The sequence below is a fragment of the Oryx dammah genome, unplaced genomic scaffold (assembly GCF_014754425.2).
Source record: "Oryx dammah isolate SB20612 unplaced genomic scaffold, SCBI_Odam_1.1 HiC_scaffold_14, whole genome shotgun sequence".
Classification (NCBI taxonomy): domain Eukaryota; kingdom Metazoa; phylum Chordata; class Mammalia; order Artiodactyla; family Bovidae; genus Oryx; species Oryx dammah.
Window position 1 is genome coordinate 30,284,559 of NW_024070198.1, and position 27,522 is coordinate 30,312,080.

The 27,522-nt window shown below is 35.8% G+C and overlaps 1 protein-coding gene and 1 long non-coding RNA gene across 3 annotated transcripts; one reads left to right on the top strand and one right to left on the bottom strand.

The window, feature by feature from the left end:
• Window positions 1–491: 491 nt before the first annotated feature.
• PDCD4 (programmed cell death 4) lies at window positions 492–26,490 on the top strand. Of its 2 annotated transcripts, none has more exons than XM_040254423.1 (12): window positions 492–656; window positions 5,079–5,189; window positions 11,677–11,979; window positions 13,541–13,635; window positions 14,672–14,785; window positions 16,370–16,591; window positions 18,156–18,253; window positions 19,264–19,378; window positions 22,040–22,147; window positions 22,371–22,481; window positions 23,283–23,422; window positions 25,773–26,483. In XM_040254423.1, exons 2-12 carry the CDS (start codon window positions 5,147–5,149, stop codon window positions 25,831–25,833), a joined length of 1,410 nt encoding a protein of 469 aa, XP_040110357.1. In that variant the 5' UTR covers window positions 492–656; window positions 5,079–5,146; the 3' UTR covers window positions 25,834–26,483. The 2 variants fall into 2 exon arrangements, with proteins under 2 accessions (XP_040110357.1, XP_040110356.1); XM_040254422.1 differs by having other exon boundaries at window positions 595–728; window positions 25,773–26,490.
• On the bottom strand, window positions 11,194–24,346 carry LOC120873627. Its single transcript, XR_005723502.1, has 3 exons — window positions 24,218–24,346; window positions 12,038–12,045; window positions 11,194–11,204 (listed from the first exon to the last, which is right to left on the bottom strand). It is a non-coding gene; the product is annotated as an uncharacterized LOC120873627 (long non-coding RNA).
• Window positions 26,491–27,522: the final 1,032 nt, after the last annotated feature.

The window sequence follows — 27,522 nt, forward strand, 5'->3', positions numbered from 1 at the left end:
CGGAAACGTGCGGAGTTTGAATCCCAGGAACCCGAGTAGTCACATTTAGCAAGGGGACTTCAAAGAGTTTTTGAGTCTGTTTTCTCATCTATGAAATGCGAGTGATTTCTACCTTAAAGGATTGAGAGCATTCACTAATATTCTTAGCATGGGGTTTGCACACAGTAGGAGCTAAGGAGTAAGCAGAGGCCACCGGGAGAAGGAATTAGAGAAGAGTATTCCCCTGAGGAGCGTCGGGAAATGGAGGCCGGGACCCTCAGAAAGCCCAAAGCCTTTGCTTCAGCCGAGGGTGCTGACCGGCGTGGAAGGAGGATGGGTGCCTGTAGTCTGAGGCCTTTCCCTTCCGTCCTCGCTTCCCTCCAGCCGGGCCTCCCAGCAGCAACCTCCCCCTCAACCTCCCCGCCCCCCCCTCAACCTCCCCAGGCCCCAAAGCCTGATGCGCATGCGTCCTCCCGCGCCCTTGCCCAGCTTTCCACGTTTCACTTCCCTCCTTTTCCCTCCGCAGCGCCAGCTCCATCGCTACGATTGGCCAGAAGACCTCCTCGGATTGGCCAATAAACGGCGCCCTGTCGCCCCCGTGTTACTGGGTAGAACAAAACAAAAACAAACAGAGCGAGAGGGGCCAGAGACGCTCGGAGGCAGCGACAGACGCTGAGGTGCGGGGTCGGGGCCGGCTAACCAGGGACCTGGGCGAGCAACAGCGGCGGCGACGGCGGCGGCCTTGAGGGGTCAGTAGCGGCGGCCCGGCCCGCGCGCTCGGGAGGACTGTGCCCTCTCCCACAGCCCCTATCTTCAGAGGCAGCCGCTCGTTGGGGGAGGGGGGCGGGGGGTCGTGGAGGCGGCGGCCGAGGCCGGGTCGGGCCGGCGGGGCCGGCGTCCGCCGCCTCCTAGGAGCTCGGCAGGCCGAGCCGCGTCCGCCCCAACGCCCTGGGCTGCGGAGAACCGGCCCCGATGCCTTCCTCTGGCCTCGGCTGGGAGCGTGGCGGCGCGGGCCCGCCCCCTCTTGGACCCCCTCCAGGCTTAGCGGGGCGCGCGGGGCTCTCGCCGTCGAGGGGCTCCTCGCCCACCAGAAGGCCGACTTTTCATTTTCCTCTGGGGGTGGGCGTCGGGAGGCGGGTTTCTGGTCCGACTGAAATCCTGTGAGGAAGGTATGCGCCCTCCCCGCCCTCCTGGCCTCCTTGGGCGCCCGCGCTGAAGATGCGGCCCGGCGTTCCCCGACCCGGCCCACCAGAGCCCGGGCCCGGCCGCCCGCCCGCGTCCAGCACCACGCGGGGGTCGGCCTGGCCTGGGGGCTGCAGGAGCCCGGGCCTGCGCGGCGGGGAAGCGGGCCGGGCCACAGCGGGAGGGGCTGCTGGGAGGCGGCCACGTGCCCGCCGCCCCGGCCCTGCGAGAACTTCGCCGCGCCTCAGGTTGGGTATAGGGTCGCTTGTTTAGTTTAAATGAAATCTCCCGGGGAAAACAAAGGCAGGGAGGGAGCCCCCTTTCTGTGTAACGTGTGCTGCGTCTGCTGCATTTGTCTATTTGATGCTGCGGTGTATGCGGGGAGGCTTTTTTGGTTTGTTTGCTTTACAAGAGCTTCAGAACTGCCTTCGGAAGTCAAAATCGCCTGTCTCCTCTGGCCCTAGTGAGAACTGACTGCGTAGCCACTAGTTGTGAGATACTGACAGAGAAGTAAAATGACTAAAAATGCACCTTCCTCTGGCGGGGGGGAGGAGGGGTAGGTAATGTCACCGCCTGTTTCTCCCTGCATTTTCACTGTTAAATTAGACTTTTGGCATTCTTGCTAACGTAAGGCTTTTTAGGAACTCACCACTCACTTTTTAAAGGTTCACTACAGATATGTTGTAAATTTACTTATTGGTATTTATGCCTTTGAGCTTTCCTGGCGGCTCAGTGGTGAAGAATCCTCTTGCCAATGCAGGAGATGCTGGTTCGATTCCTGGCTCCGGAAGATCCCTTGGAGAAGGAAATGGCAACCCACTCCAGTATTCTTGCCTGGAAAATCCTATGGACAGAGGAGCCTGGAAGTCTACAGTTCATGGGGTTGCAAGAGTTGGACACAACTTAGCGACTAAACTGCCACCACCATATGCTCTTAACTTCCCTTTTTTATAGGTTTATTAAACTCCTTAATATCTTAGCACGAGTCTTTGAATTTTATTTTGGTTGGTTTTTCTGTTGTAGTAATGAGAAAGGAAAAGTAGTTAAGAGTGTAAATAGCTAAGAGTGTAAAAATAAATGACATTTTGCTGTTTTCCCTCATTTTTGCATCGTTGTGTGTGGTTTGAGTGCTTTTAGCTGATTTTAAGTGGCTAGTTAGCAGTAATTGTAGACCTGGAGTGAATACAAGTACTTTTCTAGTTAACATATGGCCTAAACTTCAAAAAAAAGTCGAAGTGGTTTATGAGGTATATTTCAGGAAATAGATTTTTTTAGGGAAAGTAGGATGGGAAAGTGAGGATCTTTTTGGGAATGTCTTCGAAATTGATGCTTCTGCTTGTATGCTTCTGTGAAACACAATGGATAAATGAAAACTTTAATTTCAGCCTTTAATTTTGTCTAACAGCTTTATTGAAAATTTTCTAGTTTTGTGTAAAGAATGGGGAGTTTAGATTTTTTTTTTTTTTTTGCTTTACATTTTTCTTAAGTTTATGGCAAAAATCTTACGGATTGTTAAGTAACTGGAAGCTCATTACTTTGAAGACAGTACAAACAAGGGACTTATCTTTATCTTTCTGTAAATTCTTCTAAAACATCTGTGTTGTTATCAAGTGTCCCTGAGTTCTTGAATGTGTTAATCATTGCCAGAAGACCCAGACAGGGCTTTTTGTTGTTGTTATAGTAATTTAATAAAAACAAATTTGATAAACTATAGTCATTACCTGATAATGTTCTTTGTCCAACTGTCTTTTGTATAATAATTTAGATATTATTTTTAGTGTTAGAAAAGCAGTATTTAAAATTTTGATATGACGGCAGAAGTCTGTGTTCTAATAAGCTTCTCTCTGGTAACTCTAAAGAAGAATCTTCCTGTGGGTTATTAAAATCTTGTATTGAGCTTGTGCACACAGAACTGGATTTAGAAGGTCAGGGTTCTAATCCTGGTTCTTCCAATGAGCACTTTCTCTGTTTGACAGTGGAGTTCCTACCTCAAGATTCTTCTGAGTGGTACATGAAATAACGCATGTAAAATTGTTTTTGAATTATAAGAGGCTTTTTAATCAGTTATACTTTATTAGCTAAGTTCTGCGGAAAGTGTCCTCTTGATTCTGTTTGTATCAAGATTGAAGAAGATTTTAAAAATGTAACTCTAGTTAAAAAATCTCACACTCATATCATGTGAGATTTTCTAAAACATGTGATTCATTTACTAAAATGAAGTAGATTTGGCATTTTCAGCCATGGAGAACACTAATGTTTAGGTTTACGAACTCTTTTTGTTCATTTATCTTTATGTACGTATTTCTAAGGTTCATTTTCCCCCCTAAATCTGAAGTTGGTAGCAGTTATGATACTGAAAGATATTTATGTACAATCCATATTTGTTTTTTTCTGAATAGAATGAGAGTGATTTCACCATTTTCTTAACTTCTGAAACATCTCAGTAGCATCTCAGTAGCCTAAGGATTATGCCACATTAAGAAACTTAAAATTTTAGCATGAGGTATGCATTTTTGTTTCACAAAATAATACCCTTTTCTGAAGGAAAGGGCTGTACAACTTACAAGATGTTAAAATGGTGTATGTTAAGAAATGTAAAAGTTAGTTTTTCCTTTGAGTGGCAGGAGGCATATCATTTTTCTAAAATGACAACTAACAGTAGGTTATGTTACATGAAAACGAAATGCTTTTTTGTAATTAGTTTATTGTCATTCTCTTTAATTTGTACATTTTATATCTTTAAAAAGTCAATAGACTTCCCTAGTAACCCAGATGGTAAAGAGTCTGCCTGCAATGCGGGAGACCTGGTTTGATCCGTGGGTCAGGAAGCTCCCCTGGAGAAGGAAATGGCAACCCACTCCGATATCCTTGCCTGGAAAATCCCATGGACAGAGGAGCCTGGTGGGCCCCAGTCTATGGGGTCGTAAAGAGTTGGACACAGCTGAGTGACTAACACACATATCTTTAAAAAAGGGCACACTGCTGGTAAAATGATTATAAATGACCTGAATGACATATCTAACTTACGTTACTTCTAAACAGATACTTAAGTACTCTAAATTACTATTTAAAAAATATTTCCAGAGAGATTATAAAATTGTATTTGGTTACACCTTCTGGTGATAATTTTCATGAGAATGTATTTTGATAGTCTTTTTTCAAACAATGGATTTTTGCTAAGTTAATTGTCTAAATAAAAGGTAACGGATTTCATTAACTAGGACCTTCCAGCATTAGTAATATTCAAACCATTTTGAAATCAAGATCTAAAATATTGAGGTGCTAATGTCATTGTACTTACTCTTTTCTGAAATAGGTAAGATTTTTAAAAGGAATGAGTTTTTCAGAGTATAAAAATAATGCTCTCATAGAAAATAATAATTTAAAAATTTCTTTGTAGCAGTAATTATAGGTGTCTCAGTGATGAAATGGCAGATTTATCTGCTTTCAGATATGTTTTAGTGTGAAAAATAAGATAATCCTGTCTTTTTTTTTTAAACCAAAACTGTGTTATTTGCATTTTAAAGTATTAGTCCTTATAGTTAATTGGCAACAAACTATTCAGTATCTAGATGTAGCAGATTAATTATGAGGCCTGATATTTTTAAAGAATTTGGAATGTGTATCTACTTTAAATTGAAATAAACATGTTTAGGAAATATATCTTTTAATTCCAAGTTACAAGGGTGCTTTGCCACATCCAGAAATATGGACTTTTTTAATTTTTTTGGACACAGGTAAACTTATCAAGAAGATTGAAACCAAATGTTAATTAGGGGAAGTAAAGTGAACTCTTAAAAAAAATGGAATTATGTGGTGATTTTTTTTTTTTTTAAACAGTCTGAGTAAGTAAATTAAATGGACCTTAATTCTGTGAGTTTGGAAGATGTTGAAGTTTTTCTTTTTTCTTTTTAAAGAAATACGTCCCAAAGGAAGAGTTCCATTTGGTAATTTAATTAATCAGTGCAAGTGAAATTAAGGAACAATGGATGTAGAAAATGAGCAGATACTGAATGTAAACCCTACAGGTAAGTAATTATCTTGAATCTTGACTATTGTGAGCAAGTTTTAGGCCATTCCAAATTTTATGAAAACATCTTTACTTTAAAAACCATCTTAACTCATGCTATAAGAAATCGGGTCATATTATTTTAAAAATCAAGTTGGTGATTCTTATTTTTATGAAATTCATCATATGTATTTTTCTATGTGTCCTTTCACATTTCATACATTTATTCTCCAGTATTTATAATAAACTCTATGGTGTAGATGGGAGAAGAATAGTGAACCTGATCATTACTATTTTCATATATGCTAGTTAGTGGTTTCTATAATATAAACTATTATTGGTATCATCGCTATCTTTCCTAACTAATAATTTATTATAAATTAACTGTATTTCCCCCAATTTTCTGTGATGCTTCAGTAGTACATTATTGTAAAAATGATTTTGTAGAATAGATGTCCGAAATAACTTTAGATCTAAATAACTTTAGATCACTTAAAATGTGTATATATGTTTCAGGATAATCTTTGTAGAGAGCTCATTATGATTATGAAATATTCTCAGTAGCAAGAACTTTTCATGTTGGTACATTTTAGGTAATTCTTTGCTTTATGATTAATACTGAAAAAATCTCCATGGAATTGAATGTTTAGCATATTTCATTTTTTGATATTATAGCTTCACTTTTCAATGATTTTGAGTCACTGTTCTGTCCAGTTATATAGTGATCTGAATTCACACTTTGAAGTTGAAGCTTCTTTGCTATTTTAAGTGTGCTAGAAAATTATTGTTGAAAAAAATTACTACAATAATTAATGATTATTTTGGTGCCGCGATATACAATGGCTCTATGAATACTTGTTTTTAGGATTATAAATGGGTCTTATGTCCCTGCTTCGTTGAGGCGAGAATAGTAATGATAAAATTTAAGAATATATTTCACAGATGGATAATTGTTTCTTCTCTGTACTGTCTAGTATGATAGCCAGTAGCCACATATGACTACTCAGCTCTTAAACTGACATATCTGAATTAAGATGTATTGTAGGTGTAAAACTTTCTATTGGTTACATGCTGAAATGATAAAATAGATCTATTACATTAAATAAAATACATTAAAATAAATTTCAATTATTTTTAATTTTTAATAGGGATATTAGGAATTTTAAAATTACATCTTTGACTTGCATTATTTATTAGATAGCACAGCTCTTAAGTTTTATACTGTTTTCTAATTGTAACAAGCTCTATTTCTAACCTTGTTCTTTGTGTCTCTGCTCTGTACTTCTTAAATACTTCACTACTTGGATGAGCCTTAGGCTTTTGCAGTCAATTTAACCTGTAACAGTCTATGTTAGACTAGTGTATTAATTCCAGCTTCTACTTTTACCAGCTATGTTACTTTGGGGAAGTAGGTTATGTGCTTTGACCTTCAGTTTATTCATATGTAAAGCTGGAATTATAAATAACCCGCTTTAAAGGTGTATTACTGGGATTAAGTGAGATACTGTGCATGTGTGTCATAGCACATGCCCATAGCATGTATTATGTGTATCACAAATGAAAATGTGCTTATATTGTTAAATATAATAACATAACTCAGTGGACTAGTAATTGAAAGTGTGATTGTCTGGTACTGTGGTGTAAGGTATGCTGGGTTGGTTATTGAGATGTTAGAGAATTCAGAAAGAAGAATTTAGTACACAGTAGAAAATGACTTTGAAGTCACCACATTCTGTACTCAAGGTTTTTTTTATCTTTTGAACTTGGGTTTTCTTAAAGTCAGATCAATAGTGGTTCAGTTCAGTCGTTCAGTTGTGTCTGACTCTTTGTGACCCCATTTCTAAAACCAGCTTGAACATCTGGAAGTTCACGGTTCACGTATTGCTGAAGCCTGGCTTGGAGAATTTTGAGCATTACTTTACTAGTGTGTGAGATGAGTACAATTGTGCGGTAGTTTGAGCATTCTTTGGCATTATCTTTTTTGGGGACTGGAATGAAAACTGACCTTTTCCTGTCCTGTGGCCACTGCTGAGTTTTCCAAATTTGCCGGCATATTGAGTGTAGCACTTTCACAGCATCATCTTTTAGGATTTGAAATAGCTCAACTGGAATTCCATCACCTTCACTAGCTTTGTTCGTAGTGATACTTCTTAAGGCCCACTTGACTTCACATTCCAGGATGTCTGGCTCTAGGTGAGTGATCACACCATCGTGATTATCTGCGTCATGAAGCTCTTTTTTGTACAGTTCTGTGCATTCTTGCCACCTCTTCTTAATATCTTCTGCTTCTGTTAGGTCCCTACCATTTCTTCCCTTTATTGAGCCCATCTTTGCATGAAATGTTCCCTTGGTATCTCTACTTTTCTTGAAGAGATCTCTAGTCTTTCCCATTCTGTTGTTTTCCTCTATTTCTTTGCATTGGTTGCTGAAGAAGCCTTCTTCTCTCTCCTTGCTATTCTTTGGAACTCTGCATTCAAATGGGTATATCTTTCCTTTTCTTCTTTGCTTTTTGCTTCTCTTCTTTTTACAGCTATTCATAAGGCCTCCTCAGATAGCCATTTTGCTTTTTTGCATTTCTTTTTCTTAGTTATGGAACCCCAAAACTTAGGTAAGTATATAGGAAAATATAAAAGAGCAATTGAGGTAAAAATAAAAATGGGTTAAAATTATAATACTTAATATATAAAATATACCTAGATATATCTACTGCTCAAGATACATAAATGTATATTTGAAAGGATATTAAAATAGTTGAAGAAACTCAAGTGTAGGAAATATGATTAAATTGAATACTTTAGTACTCTGAGGGACATTTTAATGCATTGTTATACTTCTAAGAGAGACCTTCATCTTCTGGTTGAGTTTGGTGGCTCACCTTAATTGTTGAATAATGAAAGCAGTATGTTAGAGATAGGTGTTTAATGTTTGCTTCGGTCATCCATTCTTATGTGAAACACCGTCTAGCTTGCCTGATCTCTGATCTTTCCTTCTCCTTCTCCTTCCTCTTATTCTTTTTTCTTCTTTGTATTCCCTCATTCCCTGTTTCTTTAGCTGTCACCACTTTGCTGCACTCTAGCTTTATATTTTCTAGAGTTAACAGTCATCTTAAGATTCACTGTGAGTTTGAATCTTATCCACAGTCCTTTTTAGGTATGTAATTTTTCAATGAAACATCTTTCTGGAAAATGAGGATAAACAGCTTTATTGTAGAACTTTGTTTGAATTATAGACCATGTAGGTAAAGTACTTGTGACCTGCTATGTAGTAGGTACAATACTGATGGTAATGATAGAAGAAGTATACAACTTCTATGGCTACTGCTACTTTTACTACTGATAGTCTTAGTAGTTTAGGTCTGGTGGTTATGATGATATCCCAAAGTGACCCTCCTAGCACTGGCTTCCTTTCCTAATTTAAACTTTTGAAATACTGTTTATTTTTTTAATTCTGTTTGAAAGCCCTTTATTTTGTCTTTAAAAGTGTTAACCTTTTTATTTATCTCAGAATTATTACCCTTGCCCTTTTCAGTTAGTTCATGACTGAATATAGCAACATTTTGTTAGCTGGTCTCTTGACACTTTCTATTTTTTATAATATATTCAATATTCCTCTGCAAACAAATTATGCCAAGTCTACCTATGATATCAAATCTAAGCTCTCACCATTCGAATGTGGGAGTGGTCAGCAGCTATTCCAGTGATTGGGACAGGATCAAAAAGGACCTAACATTACAAGGTGATGAGTTTACACTTGATTTTGACCCAATAGGAATACCTTCAAAGAGTTATCAGTGGGAGAAGATCAGTCTCCATGTAGTTTGGAGAATGGTTTGAAGATTCAGGGCAGGAGACTATTTATGAGACTGCTCAAGTAGTTTGGTGCTTCTTAATGTTTTCGTTTTGTGATTACCACAGGATTTGTGCCTATTACACTTTTTTTCAAGAATTGTAAAGATTTTAACACACCTGTGGTTCTCTTTATAGGTTGATTTAAAAAATCTTTAGTTTCTACATATTACCTTAAACATTTGAAAGCCCATGCATATAGATTTGACACATCTTAGTTACACTTGGGAATTTCCTAAGACATTTGAGCAAGCTTCAGGAGTTGGTGATGGACAGGGAGGCCTGATGTGCTGCACTCCATGGGGTCGCAAAGAGTTGGATGCAACTGAAGACATTTGAGGGGCTTTCCAGGTGGCACTAGTGGTAAAGAACCTGCCTGTCAATACAGGAGACAATGCAGGAGACATAAGAGACACAGGTTCGATCCTTGGCTTGGGAAGATCTCCTGTGGTAACCCACTCCAGTATTCTTGCCTGGAGAATCCCATGGACAGAGGAGTCTGGCAGGCTACAGTCCCCTAGGGTCACAAAGAGTTGGACATGACTGAAGCAACCTAGCAAGACCTTTGGAAAGGGATTCGGCTCTGAGTTGAGTTAGCCATAATGAGCAAAACTCAGGCCCAGGGGTAACTAATTCACTAACTTTCTGAGCCTTGAAAAGTTTTCAGAGTAAAGCCAATTGTTTCCATGTCATTTGATCCCCATTGACATTAGAGAGCGTGAAGGATACTCTGCTAGGTGCAGCAGTTACAAAAATATATAGTATAGACATGGTTCCTCTTTTGAGCCTTATGACTTATTTGGAAAAGCATGACTGGTATATAAAAAGAAGTACAGTGATTTTGTGAGGTGGTAAATGAGCAGTATGTGAGTGTTACTGTGCCTAAAATTGTTAGAAAAGTTTTCATGGAGGAAGTACGACTTGAGCTGTATGCCCTGAAGGACTTTGGTAACTGGAAAAAGCAGAGACGACATTTTAAACAGAAGACCATTGGGAACTGTGAATGCATTGCTGTCTTTCAGGGGATAATGTGCAAATTTTATATAGGCTAGAAGATATTCAGAGAGTGCTAAGTAAATGTGAGTCAGATTTAGAACTTTGAGATAATGGCTTTGAAAGCAGTGATGAATCAGCAGTTTGGCTCAATAATCACAAATGATCATTTATTTGCAAAATGCCTTTCAACCTTTTTGCATTAGTAGCATTTTCTAAGTGTCCATAATTAATCATGAGATGTTTGGCAAGTTATTTAAATACTCTTATCCTTAGTTTCCTTGTCTGTATAAATGATGCAATAAATAGCTCTCAAACTTGTGGGTAAATGACAAAATGCCCAGCCTAGAGCTTGGTAAATAATAGGCATTCTGTAAAAGTTTATCTCCCTTCTCTCAAGAGCCTTAGTCTTTTCTATCTCCAGCTGCTTGACTGTCTTAGCTCATCAAAGTTTCAAAGGTTTTATGTTTGTGTTTATATTAACACAAGTTTTATGATATAAACACATGAGATAACACACTTTCTGTAAACATTGTTCATTAACATGCAATGCCTTAGTTTACTTTCCATGATACTGTGAAGAATAATCTTGTTTTAGTTCAGTTCAGCTCAGTCAGTCAGTTGTGTCCAACTCTTTGCAGCCCCATGGACTGCAGCACGCCAGGCTTCCCTTTCCATCACCAACTCCCAGAGTTTACTCAAACTCATGTCCATCAAGTCGGTGATGCCATCCAACCATCTCATCCTCTGTTGTCCCCTTCTCCTCCTGCCTTCAGTCTTTCCCAGCATCAGGGTCTTTTCCAGTGAGTAGGCTCTTCTCATCAGGTGGCTAGAGTACTGGAGCTTCAGCTTCAGCATCTAGTCCTTCCAATGAATATTCAGGACTGATCTCCTTTAGGATTGACTGGTTTGACCTGCTTGTTGTCCAAGGGCTCTCAAGAGTCTTCTCCAGCACCACAGTTCAAAAGCATCAGTTCTTCGGCACTCAGCTTTCCTTATGGTCCAACTCTCACATCCATACATGACCACTGGAAAAGCCATAGCTTTGACTAGACGGACCTTTGTCAGCAATGTCTCTGCTTTTTAATACACTGCCTTGGTTTGTCAAGAAGCTTTTCTTTGAAGGAGCAAGCATCTTTTAATTTTATGGCTGTAGTTGGTGTCCACAGTGATTTTGGAGCCCAAGAAAATAAAGTCTGTCACTGTTTCCATTGTTTCCCCATGTATTTGCCATGAAGTGATGAGACTGAATGCCATGAAATTAGTTTTTTTGAATGTTGAGTTTTAAGCCAGCTCTTTAGTTCCTCTTGCTTTTTGCCGTAAGGGTGGCATCATCTGCTTATCTGAGGTTATTGATATTTCTCCCGGCAATCTTGATTCCAGCTCGTGTCTGGCATTTCGCATAATGTTAAATAAGTAGGGTGCAATATACACCCTTGATGTACTCCTTCTCCAATTTTGAGGCAGTCCATTTTCCATGTCTGGTTCTAACTGTTGGTTAATTGTCATTTATTAGATTGAGCCTATGAAATTGCCAATATGTGACTGCTACATATAAAAATGATGATTTCATATGATTCAACCTAATCTAACTTATGACTATAGCTGGTATAGCAATAGTTAAAATGCTTACTTAGATTTCTTTTTTTCCTTCATTTTGTTTTTAAGATCCAGATAATTTAAGTGACTCTCTCTTTTCTGGTGATGAAGAAAATGCTGGGACTGAGGAAATAAAGAATGAGATAAATGGAAATTGGATTTCGGCGTCTTCCATTAATGAAGCTAGGATTAATGCCAGGGCGAAAAGGCGGCTGCGGAAAAACTCATCTCGGGACTCCGGCAGAGGTGATTCCGTCAGTGATAATGGAAGTGAAGGCCTTAGATGTGGAGTAACTGCACCAACCAGTCCAAAGGGAAGGTTGCTGGATAGGCGATCTAGATCTGGGAAAGGACGAGGATTACCAAAGAAAGGTTGGTATATATCTCATGCAAATAAATAAAAGGAAGAGATGCTTTCTGATTCTTGTACTGCAATTTCTTGTTCTAAGAATGAGAGGAATTTAAGCAATGTAAGGCTCTATGGTTTGTATGTATTTTTACATAGTAATAATTCAAGGATTACCCCACTCTTTAAATTGAGCCTTTTTGCTTGTTTGTTTAGGTTTAGCTGTCTTAAGCAGAACTTTGTCTCATATCTCCAGCAAAATCATTTTCACAGTTACGACTTGTGTGTGTATTCTCTAATTCTGCTCGAAAGAAGTAGGGTCAGAAATTCATCATACCTATTATCTAATGAATCTAATTAATTATGTCTTGTTAAGAATACATGATAAATACAATTTGACTCGTAATATCAGGGTCAGAATTTTAATAATTTTGTAGATCTGGTTCTAAGTTCTTTTTAGTTCTATTTATTTTGGGTACTGATATTGTTTTACTGCTGTATCTCCAGGGCCTGGAGTAGTGACTCCAAGGGTAGGTACTTACATGATTGTTGACTTGAGGGGTCTTGTTAGCCTCTGTCTGTGGTAGAATTTTGATGCAGTTTGGAGATTTCACTTGCATCTAAATAGTGGAAGCATCAAATTATGGCCTAGGATTCTTGTAAAGTTTTTGTACCTTGTCAAAAGTTGTTGTTAAATGACTCTGCAACCATTGGCTGGATCAGAATGAAACCCAACTACCATATTTGTTTTTGCTCTGGTGGTAAGAATTAATGTGTAAATAATGCTCCCCCCCATGGGTAATAAAGTTCTTTTAAAATATTGCAATATATTGAGCCTTATACAAACATTTCAGTACATTTATTTAGTAAAGCAACTTTGAAAGTTGGAATTGTTAAACTTCTGCTGATCTATTTGTTGGTAGAAAAATAGAAATGATTAGTTCAGTTAATGCTTAAATAGAAATCAGTTATTTGTAATATGTTTCTGGCTGTAAAGTATTTGTTGCTGGTGGGCTTAGAGGGTTGCAGTCGGACACGACTGAGCACACTCACATGAATATCTAAAGAGAATTTGACTTTAAAACATTTGATGGTGGTCACCATACTTTTTTGTTGACTAATTTCTCCGTTGTTGAGTTTTCTATGTCATCTCTTAACTGAATCAGTGTATTTCTTTTTGTTGTTCCCAAGAAATGTCAGAATTTAGAGCCCAGTTGTTATCAGCTGCCTTGAGGTTACCGTTACAGCTATTTTTCTGTTTGTTTGGGTTTTTTTGTTTGTTTGTTTTTTACTTTTATTTTAAAGCATCTGACTTTTTAGTTTTAACTTTGTGAGCTGTTTCAACTTGGTTTTTTGGAAATAGGTTATAAATATATCTAATCATTACTGAAAAAGCAGTGATCTGAATAAAAAGTTTACTGTATAATTCTCAACTGGCAAAAAAAAAACTGGCATAAAAATTAAAATACAGTTTTTTAACTGCTCCTTAATTAACACCTGAACGTCTAGAACTATTTCAGATTTCAATTAAAATTTATGAACTGTGGACATTATGCTGTTTCCTTTCTCAATTCTAAACTTTTTCAGGTGGTGCTGGAGGCAAAGGTGTCTGGGGCACACCTGGACAGGTATATGATGTGGAGGAGGTAGATGTGAGAGATCCCAACTATGATGATGACCAGGTATAAGGGTGATACTTTTTGTGATATGTATTTAAAAGACTTGCAGACTTTTTTGACCTCATGTTTGTAGCATACTCATATATTGGTCAAATCATGTATTCTATATTTGTACTATTCATATACATATAATTTTATTTATATGTGTGATTATCTGCATGATTATATAATATGTATATGAGTGTGTATCTATGTGTGTACACTTGTTATACCCATTCATATATATATCTAAATCGTATGTATATTCAGTACTTTCAGACTATTAGGTTAATTTTGGATTAGAAAACCAAGTTAACTGAGTAATGTGTATGTAATTTTCACTTGGTTTTTGAATTTAATATTTGGACATGGAAATATTTCTAAGAGAACATGAAAAAAATATGTTTTAAAACCAGTAGGATTAAAGTGCTATAAAATGTTTGCTAAATATTCTAATTTTATTGTATAAACTTGAAAGTGTTTGTTGTTAGATGAAGCAAGTCACATGTTGCAGGCAAACACTTCAGGACATTTTTTGCCGAGATCAGGGTTAGAAGATTTTTGGACTTCTTATCTGTTTTGAAATTTCAGTTGAATAGTGGTTTTTCTTAGAGATCTTCTGGACTCATGAAGGCTTTTATTTTGTAGTACTAATCATAAAGGCTTTGGTTCCCACTTTTTTTTTTTTTAATGACATTTTAATGAAAATACTGGATATAATAGAAAGCCATCATAAAGTTTTTTGGTCACTGAAGTATTATTGGTTTTTTGGGAGAAAAAATAAACAGAAGCTATGGGGGATCAGGAACAAGTCATATATTTGCTGTGGTTAGTGGTTCTGATCTATATTTTGATTTATTATATTTAGATTTTATAAAAGAACAATGACATAGATTTCTATTTTTATATTATGTAAGTAATCAAAGCATGTAGCATGTTTTTTTTTCTTGTTCCAAATAGGTCTTACTAAGCAGTTGGGAGTACAAAATTATGAAACAATTTCAGTTTATCTGAATATTTTGTTCTTTAATTTATAACACTCTTCCTTTTCCCTTTCCAGGAGAACTGTGTTTATGAAACTGTAGTTTTGCCTTTGGATGAAATGGCATTTGAAAAGACTCTGACACCAATTATACAGGAATATTTTGAGCATGGAGATACTAATGAAGTTGCGGTAGGTTTAAAGTTGCAAGTGTAACTTTCTTAATATAGAAGAACAAACACTGTTAAAAACAAAACATCATATCCAGGATGATTTTGGATCACTGGAAAAGACTAAGCATTTTTTAATTCATAAATGAAGTTTTAACTAAGAAATGGAATAAAATTTTAATTACCATTCTTCACCTGTTTGGGATCTGATGAGGACTACGGGCCATTTCCTTCTACAAAAAACGGCACAACATAGTATTTTAATAATTGTTGTAATTATAACATTTCCATAATTAATAGTATTTAAAATATAATTTTAACAATTTCAAGGCATTTATGGACCTTCTAAAACCTCCTCAGGGATCTCAGTTAAAAATACTTCAGTTCCACTTTCTTTGATACTCATTTCAATGCTTAGGACTAGAATAAAATTTATCCTTGTACTCTGTCCAAAAATGAACACAAATGTAAATAAAGCTTTAGAAAAGAATGCATACAGAAATCAAGAGAACAAATGTGTTTTTGAAGCATAATTTGCATGAGGACATTTGCTGTTATGAATTGTTCATAAAGTAAATCTCGAAGGGTAAAATAAAATTGCTCTCGTTTAGTAGTTTAGTATTATTGACTTAAAGTAATAAAATTGTATCTCTGTAGAAGACTTATAATTTAGATTCTTTTAATTCAGACTGGGCTTTCTTGGTTTGTCTCGTAATACGAGGTTTGATAGCTTTGCATTTTTGTAGGATTTGAATATAAAACAAATATTTGATCAGTGGATACCATGTGGAGGTATTTATAATGGTGATTCCTGCCTTTTTGAAGCTCAGTCAAGCGAAGAAAATGATACATGCACGGATTATTAGAATGTTATAGAGGAAAAGTTTACCAAAGTCCCATGAGGGTAGGGACTTGAAATCTTGTTACCTACCTAGCATGGGACCAGCAGTATACTCAGTTTATTAACTGAGTAGTACTGTGAGGTGAGTGCTATGGAAGCATAAGATGGAGGGTGATAGATTATCTTGAACCATCTGAGGATGGTTAGGAGTTTGCCAAGCTAAGATGGTTGAAGCAGGTTTTCCAGGAAGTAGTAGTCCTGGAAGGAGTTTTCCAGGAAGGAGTATCATGTTTAAAGTCAATGAGTTGTTCAAGTGCACCCCAGGAAGATGAGATGGAAGGGGAGAGACTATTAACAAGGACACCAGTTAGGTCACTCAGAGTAAGTATCAGTAAGTAACTGGTTACTCTGAGTAACGTACCTGGTATCCTTGTTATTAGTCATCACTGTATGTAACTGAGTTGCAACGTAGCTTCTTTGGTCATACTGCCTATATTCTGCTTCTTACTTGGTTACTTCTCTGGGAATCTTAAGCAAATACATTTTTCTGTGCTTTGGATAGGGTGAATATGATGATAATACCTCCTTCAAAGAGCTTGTTTTTTGAATTAAATAATAAAAACTTACTCACCAAAATATGACTGCTTCTCTGATTAATTTGAAACAAGGAGAGAGGATACATGGATAAAGTTTTGATTTTTTTTTTTCCAAAATAAAATTAAACTATAGGCAATGACATACTTTTTTTTTTTTTTTTTTGAGTAGGAAATGCTAAGAGATTTAAATCTTGGAGAAATGAAAAGTGGAGTACCAGTGTTGGCAGTGTCCTTAGCGCTGGAGGGAAAAGCCAGTCACAGAGAAATGACATCTAAGCTTCTTTCCGATCTTTGTGGGACAGTAATGAGCACAAATGATGTAGAAAAATCATTTGATAAATTGTTGAAAGACCTACCTGAATTAGCACTGGATACTCCTAGAGCACCTCAGGTTTGTAAAATTCTTCTTTGCGTTCATTTTTCTTTTTGTTCGTTCTCCATCTGCTTTGCTTGCATTTATAGAACTAATACCTGCTCCTAGGAAATTTTATTAGACGAAAGAGGGAAAAACTGGCCCATATTCCCTATCACACAACAACAGTGCTCTAATATTTTAATGTATTTTTCCTTAGCTCTTTCCACTCCCCCAGTGTAGTTCTCATTACTGTAATTTTATATGCTACTTTCTCCACTGTGGTCTCTCTAGTTTTTTGGTCATATTTATTTGCTATCTCTATATTCTTTATTACATGTAGTTGAGCTGTTTCATGACCTAGGATCTTTTAAAAATGTAGATTGTTATAATTGAGGATTGAGTTTGCTTCACTAATGTTATGAAAATAATAATAAGATTGTTCCCTTTTATAGCTTTGTAGGGAGATAATTAGAAAATTCATGACTTTATGTGTGCTTTTGTTTAGATTCTGTCCTCAAAGCCTTTTACTTTTATTAGATTTAATACATGCTGACACTATAATATGACTTTCTGGTTTGAAATTGAAAACGTGTGAAATCGTTGCTATTTACCTGATCAAAGTTTTAAAGCAAGGTAGGAGCACTTTACTTACACATTAATTTAGGAATAGAGTATAGGTAGGTTAACCTAAATGCTGTTTCTGTTTTCTTTCCTGTGACAAACAGTAAGTAGTCTGTACTAATACTGAACTGTGATTCAAACATGAACTTTTTTTTTATACCAGTACCAATACTTAAAAAAATAAACTATACCCAATAGTCATTGTAGAAATTTTGAAAAATAAGGAAAAGCCTAAAGAAAGAAAGGTGAGCAAAAATAGCCACTGTTAACTGTTAGCATTTTGGTATTAAATCTTCCATTCTACTTTTTGTGGATGTATGTCAGTGTATAATTTTTGTACATTTTTACCTTTTTTGTTTTAATAAAAAGTGGAATCATGGTGTATATGCTACTTTGTAAACTTGATTTTTCTTACACTCATAAAAATGCAGTAAACATATTTGTCCATATAGTGTACCCATCTTACATATATACTGTTTAACCACACAATTATTGTTAGACACTCAGTTGTTTCCAGTGTTATAAGAAATAATGCTGTGAACATGCTTTCAGGTAAATATTTCTACACACTTTTACCCCCTCAGATAAACTCTTTTACTCAAACAGGTTTTTGAGAGACCATAGTCCAAGTTTTTTTTCCCCCCAGAAGAGTGGTTTCTCTTGACTGTTAAGTCATTGAGTTGGCAAATATTTTTGATCATGTATGCTATGCTTCAGGCATTGTGCAAGGTTGGGGATTCAGTAGTGAGGAAAACAGATGTTTTATGCCTCAGGGCACTTAAATTGAAGGTTAAGATGTGGGGAGTGTATGCCAAGCATAACTAGTAGATGCTAAATGATGTTTTCTGAATATTCCAGCATGTCTTAGGTATTGACTGTGTAGTTCAACCAGTCTTCATTATTTATGTATTTAGAAATTGTGTCCTATAAAGGTTTTAGATTTTTTTATATGGCTCTTTTTTTTTTTTCCTTATTATAGTTGGTGGGCCAGTTCATTGCTAGAGCTGTTGGAGATGGAATATTATGTAATACCTATATTGATAGTTACAAAGGAACTGTAGATTGTGTACAGGCTAGGTAAGTAAATTAATTTTTCTACTTAGAATCCACCTATGGTGGATTCATGTCAGTGTATGGCAAAACCAATACAGTATTGTAAAGTAAAAAAATAAAATAAAATAAAAAAAAAGAACTTTGAAAATAGGGGAAAGTTCCGCAGGATTCTGTTGAAATGACACTTGAATTAATCAGAGATTGTGGATATCTATTTGTCATTTATGTGTAATTAAAATTGAGAGTTTCTTGATAAAATAGAACAGAAAGAAGACAGTATTATAATGCAGAAGTTCTGCATTATATATTTCTGCATATATATTATATGCAGAGTTTTAGCTAAATTATTACCTACCTTTATGTCAAGCTACTTTTCTTTCTGCCTCAGTTTCCTTATTTATAAAATGAACGGATGGGACTTAGAATGTTCTTTAAGGTCCCTTCAGGTTTTAATATTCTGTGATTATTTAATCTTCTAATAAGATGGACATTAACAAAAGAGCCGTATTTTCAATTTTATATTTATTTGCCATGGAAATCTTAGGAAATAATGTTTCTCACTTTTGTTCTTTAGCATAACTATAAGCTAAATGTGTTATTTCAGAATTATGCTCTATAGTTTTTCATAACTTCCTAGAACTTAGATTTGGACTTAACTATGTCTTAGGTTTTCATTTTCTGGAACTATTTCAGGTCATAGTGTAATGATTGCCTTGGTGGGAAAGTATGAATATATATAAAAGTTCATTTTAGGTGAAATGTTCCTTCTCAGTGTAGATCAATTATTTTGTAATAACAGAGTTCTTTTGACTGGGAAATGGAAATAAGTGTGTGAGAGAATATTAATATGAAAAGCAACCTTTTTTCTCCAGCTTTTTATTTTGAAAAATATTTTAAGAGACTTCTTAACTTTAGGTTGCTTTTATGTTATAACGCAAAAGCTTTTAGTGCATATAGGCCTGCCTCTTCCCCGGACTTTATCCATAATTTGGTCAATCTAAGTGTTCATATGCCAAAATTAACTGTTTTTGTAGAGCTGCTCTGGACAAGGCTACTGTGCTCCTGAGTATGTCTAAAGGTGGAAAGCGCAAAGACAGTGTTTGGGGCTCTGGAGGTGGGCAGCAGTCTGTTAATCACCTTGTTAAAGAGGTAACTATGGAGTATTATCTTTAATTTATATGTATTCTTTAGGGAAATAAACATGCCCTCCAGCTTTTATGGACAAAAATTAAGTTCAGTCTTGCAAGTGAAAAATTGAATAATCCTTATATATATATGTGGCTTTATGCCCTTTTGCTATGTTATACCATGATCATATAATCATTATTAAATTTTTACTGTTTCCCTGACTTAAAAATAAGATTGTGTTAAGTTAAAGTGGCTTTCATGAAGAAAGCTATATGGGAACCTTAGCGGAATACCTAAAGTTTTTCATTGGTATTTAAAAACTTTCAAACTGTTGAAGTAAGAGTTTCTGTTTTGTAATTATTCACTAAATGTCCATTTTTATAACTGCAGTTTGAAACTGGATGGTCTCCGATTTTGTTATGCATTATGAACACTAGAGTAGATCAGAGTGGTAGAATTTTTGTAAGGAAGTTCACTACCTGTGAGAGTTGGACCATAAAGAAAGCTGAGTGCCGAATAATTGATGCTTTTGAACTGTGGTGTTGGAGAAGACTCTTGAGAGTCCCTTGGACTGCAAGGAGATCCAACCAGTCCCATCCTAAAGGAGATCAGTCCTGAATATTCATTGGAAGGACTGATGCTGAAGCTCCAATCCTTTGGTCATCTGATTTGAAGAGCTGACTCATTGAAAAAGACCCTGATGCTGGGAAAGATTGAAGGCAGGAAGAGAAAGGGACGAGAGAGGACAAGATGGTTGGATGGTATCACTGACTCGATGGACATGAGTTTGAGCAAGCTCCGGGAGATGGTGAAGGACAGGGAAGCCTGGTGTGCTGCAGTCCATGGGGTCGCAAAGCGTCATACATGACTGAGCAACTGAATGGCAACAAATGCATACTTTAAAAGAAAAAGTAATTGATTTTTGCATTAATACCAGATTACTCGCTATGGATTTTTTTTCTGGCAGCAAGATGATATTCTATATTAAGAAACCAAAAATGTTTTACTCTTCTTCTTTGAGGATTTTAAAGAAAATTAGAAGATTTATATAGTACATGTGCTCTGATTTTTGCGTGTAGTCTTTTCATGTGACAGAAGTAAAACTTTCTATATTCCCAGATGACATAATCTGTATACAGAAAATTCAAGTAAATCCTCAAAAAAACAAAAATACCAAACTGTTATAAAAGAATTCACCATGGTTGCAGGATATAAGATCTGCATACAGAATTTAATTGTAGATCATCTGTATGCTAGCAAAGAATGAATGATTTGAAATGAAATTAAACAATTACATTTATAATAGCATAAAAATTAAATATAAAGGAATAAATTTAACAAAAGAAGTGCAAGTCTTCTGCACTAAAAATGATAAAACACTATCGAAAGAAATAAGGTTTAAATAAGTAGAAAAATATCCCATGTTTATGGGCTGAAAGACAACATTGCTCAGATGATAATGCTTGTCAAAGTTAGTATTTTGAGAAACTGCCAAACTAATGGTATGTGAATTATCTCAACACAAATTAGTCAACATAAAAACTGAAATAAAACTACCAATATATGAGTTTGTGGTTGACAATGTTTGGATATTCATTTATTTTATATGGAAGGATGAGTTGGACAGAGAGGACTTTTAGAAATATATATGTGTATTTATCATTCTCAAAAATGCATGGAACCAAATGGGAAACATTTAAATACTTTATATAACAAAGTTAAAAGTTCCATGCCTTGTACACCCGTGGTGGATTCATGTCAATGTATGGCAAAACCAATACAGAATTGTAAAGTAAAAAAAAATAAAAAAATAAAAATAAATAAAAGAAAAAAAAAAGTTCCATGCTTTAAATATTTATTTTCCTAGAGCATAATAGGAATTATTCATCAATCTGTATTCTGTTGATCAGATTTTATTTTTTACGGGAATATGTTGTAGAATTTGGAAGTAGAAGATATGTAAATAAGATTATTTTATTCAGTCAGCTAACATTCATTTGAGTGTCTGCTAGGTGCAGATAATTTTAACCGGCAATGTATAGGGGAGAACATTCCTAGTTGAAGTTCTTGTGCTGAAAAACTTTATCCTCTTTCTTTTTTTCTGGAGCCATAGATATTCTTGTGTGACTTTAAACAGAGTCAGGACTTGACCTCCTTAGCTGTAACTGGAAGCAGAATTGCTAATGAATGTTTTAAATCATGGGCCTCAAAACTTCAGTTTTAGAGGAAAGAGAACAGTATTTAGAGCATCTTTGCTCTGTCTAGTAAAGCCCTATTATCTCTCATTTTTTGGCTCCCACTGCAGTATTAAGGTCATCCTGGTGGAAATCAGTTTGTGCACTTTAAAAAGTCATTTTGAGACTTCAGTTAGTGCCCTCTAGTGGTATTTAAAGTGACTTCTTTTTTTACAGGGAGCATTGAAGCATCTTCACAGCTCAGGCCATACACGTCTACTCATCAATCTCAGTAATTAGCAAAGCACACCAGAACACTGCATTATTCCCTTTATGATTTGCTTTTCAGTTGTGAAAAAATTCTGTTATGTCAAGACTACTAGACAACTGTTTGTGACCTACTTATTTACTATGTAATATATTGAGATGAGGGTAAATAAATCCTTCAGGCAAAGCAGAATTTTTCAAAAGTCAAGAACTAACACATCTCAATTCTTAAATCTGATAGATTGATATGCTGCTGAAAGAGTATTTACTCTCTGGAGACATGTCTGAAGCTGAACATTGCCTTAAGGAACTGGAAGTACCTCATTTTCACCATGAGCTTGTATATGAAGTAAGATTACTTTGGCATTCTAAAGAGAATTATTTTGTTCCTTTTTGCACCACAGAGACTTAATGCTTCTAATACACATTTTTTAAAAATTACAGTATTAAGGGAGAGTTCTATAATTTTTAATGATTATGGTTACATATTAGAGAAAAGAGATCTGATACATTTTAGGAGCAGTTTCTTATATGAAAATGAGCAATAATTCAATCGTTTTTTCAATTTTTAGGCCATTGTAATGGTTTTAGAGTCAACTGGAGAAAGTACATTTAAGATGATTTTGGATTTATTAAAATCTCTTTGGAAATCTTCCACCATTACTCTAGACCAAATGAAAAGAGTAAGTATAACATTTTGAACCATGTTTAGGCTGATATCTTTAATTTTGTATGCTTGAATACAGACTGAAGTATCAATGAAACTTTCTGGTTTATTTAGTAATGTTATGCCTTTTTCTATATTTTTTAATGGTACTGTTTGTTTGAACCTCTTACAGCCATTTCCTGGGAAGTAGTAAAGATGTCAGCTTTTCTTTAAATTTTAAAAATGTGTGTGTGTGTGTGTATGTTCTTCCTTAACAGTTCTAAGATATGATAATTTGGTTATATCTAAGAGTCGGACACGACTAAGCGACTTCACTTTCACACATTGGAGAAGGAAATGGCAACCCATTGCAGTGTTCTTGCCTAGAGAATCCCAGGGATGGGGGAGCCTGGTGGGCTGCTATCTATGGGGTTGCACAGGAGTCGGACGTGACTGAAGCGGCTTAGCAGCAGCAGCAGAGAGAAACAAACTTTTAACAAAAGTACTTGATTTATTCCTATTTTATTGTATGCATTGTTATTAAAATATTGGTAAGGTTCTTATTTGCCTTTTATTTTTTTTAAATGTAGTAAATGTATTACAGTAGATGGAGAAATGTATCCAACGTCCATTGTCTGCTGGAAACTCTTTTGAGAGAAGTTTTAAATATTCTGTAACAAATGTACTTAACTCTTTGTACTTTTCAAGGTTCAGAACTGACTTCAGTCTAATTAATATGAACACTTGGACTTAAATATAGCTTGATAACAGTGATGGGTTATATGCATTATATATTTTATATGGGCTAACAATTCTGTATATAACTTCATTGTTCTAGGGTTATGAGAGAATTTACAATGAAATTCCAGACATTAATCTGGATGTCCCACATTCATACTCTGTGCTTGAGCGATTTGTAGAAGATTGTTTTCAGGCTGGAATAATTTCCAAACAACTCAGAGATCTTTGTCCTTCAAGGTACTTTATTTACTTTCTCAACATCAAATACTGACTGAGGTGCTTAAGAAGGTTAAGCTAATTTTCTGTCATTCTGTCTGAAAAATAATAGTACCTTCCCTTTAGTTACTCATGAGTGGAAAATCATCTGAATCTATGGAGAAGCAAGCATGAAGCTTTTGTTCTCTTGTAAATCTGTACAGGACTATTTCATGAAGCCCCAGTTCACTGGAAAGAAGCTAATTTTGTGGAACAAAACGTGTGTCTTAGACTCTGTTGAGTAGTTTAAATATTATTTCAGAGTAGATATTACCAGTAAGATGAAAAAATTGAGGCTTATGACAGTGTAATGTACCTTTTCTAAGGTTACCCATAGTAGAAGCCAAGGATGGATCCAGACTTTTTCTGGCTGTAAAGGTCTATGCTCATTCCTATTCTTTATGTAGGTTCCTTTTGATCCTTCACAGAATAGAGAATTGGGGCTGATTGCATTTTACTTTTCTAGAAAGTGTGTGTGTGTGATTCTTTGGAGGTATATGTGCTACTAGGATCACACTCTTTAGGAGTTGATGGATTTTTTGTTATTGTTAAAGCTTAAGTTTATATTGTAATAGATATAAAGGTTTAGTAATAGCTAAACTTCTTGTTTGGGCTTCCCAGGTGGCTCAGTGTAAAGAATCTCCTGCAAAGCAGGAGACGCTGGTTCGATCCTTGGTCAGGAACATCCTCTGGAGAAGGGAATGGCTACCCACTCCAGTATTCTTGCCTGGGATATCCCATGGACAGAGGAATCTGGGAGGCTACAGTCCGAAATACATACCCCTTTCATAAATACCCCTTAATATGAAAAGGAGTCAACACTTTGGCACTGTCCTTTGGTAGCTCAGACGGTAAAGTGACTGCCTGCAGTGCAGGCCTGGGTTCGATCCCTGGGTTGGGAAGATCCCCTGGAGAGGAAAATGGCAACCCATTCCTTGCCTGGAAAATCCCATGGACAGAGGAGCCTGGTGGGCTACAAGTCCATGGGGTCGCAGAGAGTTGGACACAACTGAGCAAATAAACTTTCACTTTTTTTTTTAAAGTTTTTCAGCCTCTATTCAAAAGGCTTAACTAGTGATTTCTATTATGGCTTTACTTTCAAGGATCATTTGGAGAGATGTCTAAACTTTCTGTGAATTCCATACAACTTTAACTTTTTATCCTGTTTTTTTGCTTATTTGGGCCAAGTGCACATTTGTGTGTGACCTTGAATGCCTGTGCATATTGGTCTAGGGTCAGAGAAGAAATAAGGACCAATTCTGCCCAAGCTCTGTTGAGCACTTAATGCTTTCAGCTGCTGTGACTGTTCCTCTTGAGCTGTTATTACTACATGTAGCTAGTTGTGTGGTTACACATTATAGAGGAAGGCATCTTGAGTTTGAAATGGCAGAAAGTTCAAAATGGGGTATACACAGGAATTAAATTGACTGTTTTTCCACATTCAGGTTATGGCTTTTCTGTATCTGAGAAAAAATTAAAAACCATTTTAAAACATAGATATTTTGATAGGTTCTATAGCTCTAGTTTTCATAGTTCCCAATCATGTTGGTGTTTCCTATTTGGTTCAGCTTTCAAATAATATTAATAACATAGTAGAAATAAATACAGGCATGTCTCATTTTATTGTGCTTTGCAGATACTGGTTTTTTTTTTTTAAACAAACTGAAGGTTTGTGACAACCCTGCATTGACAAGTCTGTTGGTGCCATTTTCCCAAACAGCATTTGCTCACTTTATGTCTGTGTGTCACAGTTTGATAGTTCTCGGAGTATTTCTAACCCTCAACTTGCAAAAAGATTAGACTTGTTAAAAGTTTGGATGATGGTTAGCATTTTTCCTCAGTAAAGTATTTTTAAATTATTATATGTACATTGGTTTTTAGACATAATGATACTGCACACTTAATAGGCCACAGTATTATGTAAATATTATATGCAGTGGGAAACCAAAAAACTCATGTGATTCGCTTTACTGTGGCAGTCTGGAACCGAACCCACAATAATTTTGATGTGTGTTTGTATTAAATTTCCAAACAGCAAAATGTTTGCCATATTTTTTTTCCCTTACATGATTTCATTTGAACAGTGAACTTATTTCAATAATTGAGCTTTTGTTTAACTAAAAAATGCTCAGATTAAGTAGTTCATTTGGTATGTTCTAGGATATGTAACCAGGTCTTTTCAAAAGACTTAGGCATGCTGACTTTTTAAAATTTAAATGACAAAATATTCAAAAGTTAATGACAAAAAAAAAAGATGCAGTTTTAAATTATTTTAATTGACTACAGTCAAAATTTGTATATTGTTTACATGTTTTTGTTCTTTTCATTACAGGGGTAGAAAACGTTTTGTAAGTGAAGGAGATGGAGGTCGCCTTAAACCAGAGAGCTACTGAATAAAGAACTCTTGCAGTCTTAGATGTTATAAAAACTATGTATATCTGAACTGTAAGAGGTGTTAGCACAGGTTTTTTTTTTTTTTAAGCACTTGTTTTGGGTACAAGGCATGTCTGAAATTTTTAAAGGAAGTGTTTTTTTCTTTTTCTTTCTTTTCTCTCTCTCTCTCTTTTTTTTAATTTGAGGGTGTAAAGGAGGGACAGAAAAGTAACCACTTCTTAAGTGGGATATTCTCATAAGCTACCTTTTGTAAGTGCCATGTTTATGACCTAATCATTCCAAGTTTTGCATTGATGTCTGACTGCCACTCCTTTCTTTCAAGGACAGTGTTTTTGTAGTAAAATCACTGGTTTATACAAAGCTTTATTTAGGGGGTCAAGTTAAGCTGCTAAAACCCCATGTTGGCTGCTGCTGTTGAAATACTGTGCTTTGGGAGTTAAAAAAAAAAAAAAGTTATTTCTTTGTTTTAAAGAATTTTTAAAAAATGAGCTAGTTGTGAGACTTATTCATCTTTCCAGGGAACATATTGCTTGGTCTTAAAGACGTTAAGTAAATGGTGGCTGGAACATCTATTTTTCTACAAAACTGGAAAAATGAACCCAGTTCTAGAAGAATGTATGACAAAATAAAACATGTGAAGCAGTGTTGATTCTTTATTTGGAGTGCATTTATTTTAGATCTTTAAAAAAACTTATTTCCCACAGCAAATTTTAAATCATATAAAAGAACATATTTGAACCTAGTTAAACTTTGCTCCTGGCAAACTTTTAAAACAAGAGTACAGTAGTAGTAAATAAATAATTTTAATATTATACTTGGGAAATACATACTTCCTTGTTTTTGATAGAACTTAATGAAATTTCTAAACGTACATACCTTTCATCATTAAGTTCTATTACCAAGTAGTGCTTGTATTTATAAAAATTATTCTTCAAAGACTCAAAAGTTTTACATTTAGTCAGTGTATGATAACTGTTACTGATAACAGTTATCTAAGGGAAGATCACATTTCTAACCTCTTTTGCAGAGCCTAATTACTCAGCAAGGCCTCAAGGTCCATACTAATTTAAACTATTACCAACTGCAGCAAACCAACCAAGAATTATATTCAGAATTTACAGAGGTTTTCCTAGGAATATACACATTACAGGTCTAGCTACAGTCTTTTAGAAATAAAACTTCCAAATTTATGTTCATTTTACTTCATGGGCTCTTTCAAGTCCTTATTTCCATTTTTAGGGTTTTGATTATGTTTTGATACCTGGAAGACAAAGGTGGCAAGGTTAAGTCCTTAAAGTCAGTATAATTAAAAAGCTTAGTTCAGTTTTTAAAACCATGTCCAGGATGACTGTAGAAGATGCATTTACTCACTGTGCCTAACTAACAATGTTATCTAGAAAACTGATAGGAATGGTGAACAGTAATTTATAGTTTGAAAAACTTGGGTTAAAAATGAAACACAATTTGGGTTCAAAGTTTTAAAATTGCTTATATTCAATACAAACCAGTGTTTAAATTCACAATCCAAATTTTAGTAATTGGGTTTTTGTATAGGGATACTGTCTTGTTTTATTAATACATACTGTTTTCAGCATATAGATGCAGATTATTTTCAGCTCTTGTTAATAGAAAGGTGTAGGATGTTCCGTAGAAGTGCTAGTTATCATTCAGTGAGTTACTTGCTGTTG